General features: G+C 30.8%; 1 protein-coding gene across 1 annotated transcript; it reads right to left on the reverse strand.

Moving 5' to 3' along the window:
• Window positions 1–3,288: 3,288 nt before the first annotated feature.
• LOC137399928 (uncharacterized) lies at window positions 3,289–7,027 on the reverse strand. Its single transcript, XM_068086193.1, has 5 exons — window positions 6,983–7,027; window positions 6,359–6,553; window positions 5,380–5,469; window positions 4,637–4,892; window positions 3,289–3,750 (listed from the first exon to the last, which is right to left on the reverse strand). Exons 1-5 carry the CDS (start codon window positions 7,007–7,009, stop codon window positions 3,569–3,571), a joined length of 750 nt encoding a protein of 249 aa, XP_067942294.1. The 5' UTR covers window positions 7,010–7,027; the 3' UTR covers window positions 3,289–3,568.
• Window positions 7,028–7,843: the final 816 nt, after the last annotated feature.

A 7,843-nucleotide genomic window follows, 5' to 3' on the forward strand; every position in this document is an offset into this window, starting at 1 on the left:
TCAGTATACTGTCGAAATTTCCCCCATAAATTATACATTCTTGTAATTTACTCTCAGGTTAGATTTGTTTTGCAAAAAAGATAAAAATGCAGCAGAAATTGCTGTACTTCCATCTATAGGCACCACAAGAACCTTCTAACCTATAACAGTAGAGGCAGCTTTACTGTCATATTTTCAACAAGAGCAGTAACAATCATGCCAAAAATAATTTAATAATCATGTGGAGGAAATTATGAGAAGTTCTTGCATACACAGGTGACATGAATGGCTGATAACAGAACACAGATTTACAAACTATGCAATAAAAAGTAACTGACTTCTAGGGATAGATATTGTTAGAAAATTTAAAATGAAAAGATTGCAGAGCAGGCTTAACACTTTCAGCCAGCTGCCCAGGTCAGCCTGCATTAAAGCAAGATGAAAAAATATATATGAAAGAGTGTTTGACAAGTCAAGTTTAGGTTCACTATGTTGACTTTTAATGCATCAACATCAAGTTCATATCAAGACCATATGTTAGGTCTACTGAGATCAGGTACTGATACAAGTTAATAGTTTGTGGCAGCAAACTCTAGTAAATATTGAACAACAGTTACCTTAAATTTACTGTTTATCTTAGCTTCCTAGTTAGTGATAAAAAAAATTAAAATACCACAAAGTTGATACCGCATAAATCTTTTTTTAAATACCACTTGAAAATACCACCCAAAGATACCACATAAATTAAAAATACCGCAAAGAGCATAATTTTAAGCCAAATATTTTTATTATAGATAAAACAGTATAATAAAAGTCATACTATTTTATAGGAAGTTAATAATACATATGTACTTATTCTATACTGTCTTTTGTGATCGATACAAAAAATTAAAATGGCGAGTTATGTATATTATCTGCATGTTAGTGATCCTAATAAATAAGCGGCTTTGACGACAGAGCTGAAAAAGCTTAAAAGCTAACTAAATTGTGATAGCTTAATGAAGACAGTCCATAAAACCAACTATTTATGTTAACAAATCAGTGAAAAAATTATTATAGACATCAGAAACAATGCATTTAGTTACATGTAGCACCGGACAGTTTACAAAAGTGTTATATTTGGAGAGGTGCTGCACTCTTGGTTGTCTATAAATTGCTGGAGGAAAGTTTTTACTTTCATCACTAATTGTAAGTATGTATATTGTTGTTTTCTCATATTTCACATTTGTATTGTATCTCTAGTTTGTACAGGTCACAGAACTCTCCTTAATAAAACATCATGCGAAACAAGAACTGTTGACAAAAAAGCAGTTTGATTCTCGCACAAGTACCTACTAGAATGCTTCAGAGTATTTAAAAGAAAACAATGTACACCAGACATCACTGGGTATCATAAAATAGAATATTGATTGAAAATCGCTAATAATAATGTCTTCATTTGCTCTTGGAGTTAACCCCTCTTAGGTTTGTTTAGAATGAAACGTCCTTCACCATGCTCTGGTTGTTATATTATCCTTTGTTCATCTAGTTAGTCAATAACCAGTTCATTCAATCGATGAAAGCACATGCCTACTTACGTACATGATAGTTTATCTCACTCTAAAGATCTTTCGTGTTGGTAAGTTCTTCTACTATTCTCTGTTGCAATTTAATCACTTCATCTACTTTAGCTCTTAAGACTGTTCTCGACACTTGACATTACGCAAATATAAAAATCTCACACAAAAGATCTAAATCATTTGGTTTATTCTGAATTTATTGCAAGAGTGATGGCCCTTATAAGCTCTACAAAAGCCCATTTAATACATCTGCAAACATGGTTCTACCCAATCTGATATGGAAATTAGGGAAATAGTGTGGGAAGCTACATTACTTTGCACACCATTAAAAAAGCAAACTTTTAAAACAAAGGAACTTTGAAACTTTATTTCAAAGTTTCAAAGTTCCTTTGTTTGAAAAGGAATTTTGAAACTTTCCTAGTTTCAAAGTTCAAACTAGGAAAGTTTCAAAGTTCCTAGTTTGAACTTTGAACTTTGAAACTAGGAACTTTGAAACTTCCTAGTTTCAAAGTTTCCTTCTGGAAGTTCAAACTTCCAGAAGGAAATTTGAACTTTGAAACTTTATTTCAAAGTTCTGTCATTGTACTTATGCACATCAATCTTCACTACAATTTAAAAACTATTCGGTGTGAACAGAATTTTTAATATAATGAGAGCTGTATCTGTCCGCCTATTCGAAGCTGCCACTGGAAGTTAGAAAACGTGATTGCATCATGCAGGACTCATGCTCTCAACTTTCAGCACCGTAGACCAATACTTTAACACCTGTGGTGATGTACCATAGCAATTGTACATATAGTTATTGCACCTGACGATCTCTGATAGCCCACCATGCTATCAGGGTACTAGTTATGACAAATTCAGGCAATATACCATATGGCAATATACCATACAATATACCATATGCCGCTCTATTTTTCAACCCTTTCTCTAGAGTGGCGATCAAATAGAGGTGGCGTTCAAATAAAGGTGGCGTTCAAATAGAGGTGGCATTCAACTACATTCAAATTTCTTCTACAGACTTGTTTCAATTTAGAGTGTGATCAATCTCTTGAGAATCGAGTAGGATGTGTGCTTTATTTGCTGCAAGTAGAGGGTGTGTGTATGTTTGTAAAAGTATCGTTAGACAAATAATGCTTCTGTGATATTTGGTCAACATATGTGAGCCCAGTTGCAAGGAAACCTTGACAACTGGAGACATGCCCAGTTGGAGAGAGTAATTTAAGACTGGATGATTTTTCTGTCACCAACAATGGTCTTTTTTTACAAATTGAACTGTATCCTGGTTTTTGAATTGAGCTGAATTAAAAACTGTTTACATTTACATCCGAACGAACCATTGCTGGTTTATTTTAATATGACAATGATGAGAAACGCCTAAGTCTAGACTAGCATAGTAATGAGAAAGGGCTGATCTTCGAACAAATTCACTATAAGTGATGTTCCTATTTCTTGCAATGCTGTTTATTCTTCTAAATAATAATTTTTTTCCAAGAGATAGTTATAAGGCTCATATTTTAAATATCAGCTTATTTAACAGTTCCCTTTTTTATATTTGTTGATTTGTATCTATACTTTAGCTGTGTGACTAATGTTATCATTGTTAAAAAAACATCAAACTTTTTTCACAACTTAAAATTGCTCTAACTGTTTTTGTTTCTATTTAAATGTTGTTTTTGCAAAAAAAAAGCATTTTACTTCCCAACAAAAACTTTGTCATCTGCAGCAAATTAGGCAAATTAAATCAAGGTAAATTTAAACAATATATTTATTGCATAGCTCGTAGAAAGTACGTGTATCAGGTAGCATTAAAGATGGTGGCTCAGCAATTTGATGCATCATAAAACTAAACTTGCTCAAATACAAAAGCAAAAACTAAAAAAAACATATATGTGCTAAAATGTGTATCACAATTTCATATAGTTATGTAATAGTAAGAAGGTTCTTACAAAACTTATGATGCGATCAACATAGAAGTAAAAAGTGAGTTCATTTCAAACTCACTCAAAGATCAGGTTGATGCTGACGAGCTATCCGAGGTAGGTCATGCAGTCGTATGGGTAAGTACAATCATCACTCTTGTGTAAATAGGTTATAGTGCATCTGTATAAATCATCATCCTCGTCAGTGCAGTACCACCAGAACTCATGCAGATGCCAGTACTCTATCTCTCGCTTTTCTCTGTTAAGTTCAGTTCCATCTCCTTGGTTTTCTGCATAAAATTATATAAATTGGAGTTAATTACCCGTTTTTAAAAGGAGAATAGTCTTTAGAAATCAAACTAAAATTATGTTGCGAGCATTTGCTTTGACAGAATTCATTTAAAATGCAAACTATTATAAAGCATAGGCTATTTTATCTTATTTTATAATGTGAACTTGTGGTCTTTATAAATTTCTTTACTTTTCCTTTTTTTAACAAAGTGCTCTAATTCTGTTATCAGCTAAAGAATTCACTATAAACCATTTATAAACTTTTTATATATTCATAGATTTTTATAAACACTAAATATGTAAAAGTAAATTGGCCCAATAAATTAAAATTTAATGATACCATTTTCAAATAGATTTAATTTTCATAATATTCAATCAAAATTACTTTATTATAATATGTTATTTACTTAGATTTTTATGTCCATGTATGTAGTCAAAGCAATTTTAATCGCGTTAGCTCAAGTTTAAGATAATTCTGTATATCACAAAAGCAATAATATATGTCTACTACAAGCACTGGTGTAGCACACTTGTGAGACATTGTAAAGCCTTTGCTTTACAATATCTCAAAGATATTGTAAAGGATACAGAGCTTTTGAGCAGAACTTTGTAGTAGCATTTTGCAAAGTTTTCTTTTAATATCATGATTCTGTAAACCTAGCATGTTTTTAACAATTTTCAGAATTGTGATCAAAATCTAAGCAAAATTATTTCAAAAAACAGATATGAGAGGTTATATAAGTTCAATAGCATGACTAAAATCATATTTTATTAAAACGTACATGTAACCTTACAAATAAGAAAAAAAAACTTGTCGAAACTTGAAACAAACTTTTTTCCAAGTTTTAAGAAGCGAACACAGCTATGTGGATTTTAAAAATTTACCATTCTCACTGTTCTTCAATATGACCATCCACTGGTATCCACTTGTACATTCATCATGAACCTTCTGAGGCAGGAAGCTTGTATCAGAGAGTTTACCAGGAACCACTTCTATTTCAATCTGCGTTTCTTTAGCTACAACATTTCCTCCATTGTTGGACTGTAGAAAGTTGTCCAAACCATGATCGATTGTGCGGTTTGATCCCACAGGTATTATGTAGCATATGGGGTCAACAGGATTCTTTGTCACATGAATTCCCTACAAAATGTTGGCTGTAGAATAAAAAGCAATTCTTCCATTTATGTAAATGCATGAATAAAAAGGCACATTTTGGAAGAAGTTGTAGTAATTCAAATGTAGGATATCACTCTCCTGGTAGGGTATGCAATACCTAAATGTGTTGGCTACACATACCTCGCTATACCTTGCTATATACATACCTCGCTATATGTTAGCTACACATGCCTTGCTATATATTGATATACATCTAGAACATGTTTAAGCCCTGATTCAGTGTCTATTACAGAATATGGCTAATTATTAATGTTAAAAGTTAGCAAACAAAAAGTAGTAATAATAATATTTAACAACAAAAAACCTTCAATTATTTATAATTTGCTTTGCATTTTAAGCAATGAACAGAGCAAACACTTTATTCATTTTATTTTCTGTTATCTATTTCATTGTGTGAAATACATTTTAATGGCTGTAAGAGTATTTAACTAGAGTATATGCTTAGTTCTACCTTGCCAAGATCATCAAAGTCAAAGCCTCCATCACTCTGGTAGTTGTACATCAGGTGTCCTCCATGACTGTACTCAATTCTATCTTCTTGCTGCAATTTTAATAATATATTAAAATATAACGACTATATGTAAAAATTATAAAAGATTTTTAAAAAAATTTGTGTAATAAGAAAATTCCGATAAAATTATAATAAAATAATGTAAAGATTTAACATTAAAAACATATATGATGTGCTTATTCGTCAAGTTTATTCTAAACTTTGCTTGAAATTTTAATACAAGCTACCTAATTTTCAGCTTTATAAAAGCTCGCATTTTGAGGCTTTAGATGATATGCACTATATTATAATATCATATTATAATATATATTATAATATTATAGTATAATATTATATAATATATTATATAATATTAGTAAAAAATATTATCATATTATATTATGATATTAAATTATAATATTATATTATATAATATTAGGAAAATATATTATCATATTATATTATGATATTAAATTATAACATTATAATATTATATTACATAATATTATTAAAAAATATTATCATATTATATTATGATATTAAATCATAATATTATAATATAATGTTATAATGTAATATTATATAATTTACTATTATAAATTATAGTATTATATTATATAATATACTATAATACTACATTATATAATATTAGTAAAAAATATTATCATACTATATTACAATATTAAATTATAATGTTATGTTATAATCATCTATCTATACAGAATCTATTCATAAATTGTAATTTCTAAATTAAGTTTCGATTTACATCAGTTGAAACTGAAACTGCTAGAAAGTTGGTTTGATCAAATACTTAAATGCTCAACTCTGTTTTAAATGCATCTATAATATACAAGGTCGTTTTATAAATTTCCTCTATCAAGTAAGTTGGCACAGCAGAAATGGTTAGCACGGCTTATCACATGAAGTTAATTATACTGACCTCTTTCTTGGTATCTTTCACAGTGATGTCTGCTTTAATATCAACAGCCTCCATATTCTTCTCTTGCTTCTGGTTTCCAACGTGGGTATTAGCAACAGCCAGATAGATGAGAGATGCTACAGACACTGTTAGCAACAATGTTAGCAGCAACATAGATATGCCGACAAACTTAGATGTCTGTGCTCCTCTTGCCATCTGAAATACATAAGTTTGGAAAAGATATATATACTGTACATGTACATATATATCTTGAGTGGTGTACTTAAAACGGCTGTGCATATAATTGTCATAAAATATTTGAATAAATTTTAATTGGTAATTGCGAATTTCTTTATCTTTAATAAAAAATATTTTATTTGAATTATGTTTGCGAAAAAACACAAAATAATAAAAATGGATTTGCACTAAATTACCATCAACTGTTAAGACAACGTAAGTTTAGAATTAAGTTTTCAAGTGACACCAATTTTTTTGCAATTAGTTTTATTTTTTCAAGAAAAGCAACCATGCACATTTTAAAAAGCACAGTAAATTAAAATATACTCAGTAAAACATTTTCTTCAGAAAGTGAAATGCCCCTTTGTCTAAATATTTTTGACTGCTTAGCAAAAATAATTTGAGTACCGTAGTTTGTTCTGCCTTCTCGTCCATTGTCCTTTGATAGCTGTTTCTCAATGCCTTTGCTTTTTATAGCAAAGCTTTAAAATCTCTGGAATCTTATTGGATGACACAGTTTTAGAAGTTTTGCCATAAATCAGCATTAAAATATTATTTTGGCGCTAAATCAAGGTGATTCAACTAACCTGTTTAAAGGGCCAGCTATGAGGAAAAGCTATCAAACAAGTTAGAAGCATTGTTTTTGTAAATACTTAGTTTGCTATTGGTCGATAGATTTTTATTAGCTAGATTTTCCAATAGCTAGAAACTTATATATATTTATATATATATATGGATATCTATATATATATTATATATATAGATATATATACAGTGAAACATGGATAACTCGCCCTCGGATATAGCGAACACATGGTTAACTCGACTGGATTTGCTTGGTCCGTTCCCAAGCAATGATAAATGGCTCTATATAACTCGAACTCAACACTGTTATAACGAACTGTTTTTTGCCCAACGGCTACCGAAACGGTTGCTATCGATTTAGAAAATCACTTTATTCCAAGCCATAGAGGTAAAACCTCAACTTTTCGTAACTCATAAGCGTCGTTATTACCTCCATCGGCAAAATATTTTTGTCAACGACTGTTCTAAAGGTTTGGTGAAATTTGATTTATACTGCTATACGGTGAATAGCACGGGCTAGCCGGGTCACGAGTGCAAAGATTTTCGCCACGCACATACAAAACAAAAACAGCATGTTGTTTTGTTTTGTATTTGCGTGGCAAAACTCCTTGAGTGCGTGACCCGGCTAGCCCGTGAACACTTTTGCTCGGTCCCTTGAAGTTTGAGTTATCCGAGTTTCACTGT

The sequence above is a fragment of the Watersipora subatra genome, chromosome 7, assembly GCF_963576615.1.
Source record: "Watersipora subatra chromosome 7, tzWatSuba1.1, whole genome shotgun sequence".
Lineage (NCBI taxonomy): Eukaryota > Metazoa > Bryozoa > Gymnolaemata > Cheilostomatida > Watersiporidae > Watersipora > Watersipora subatra.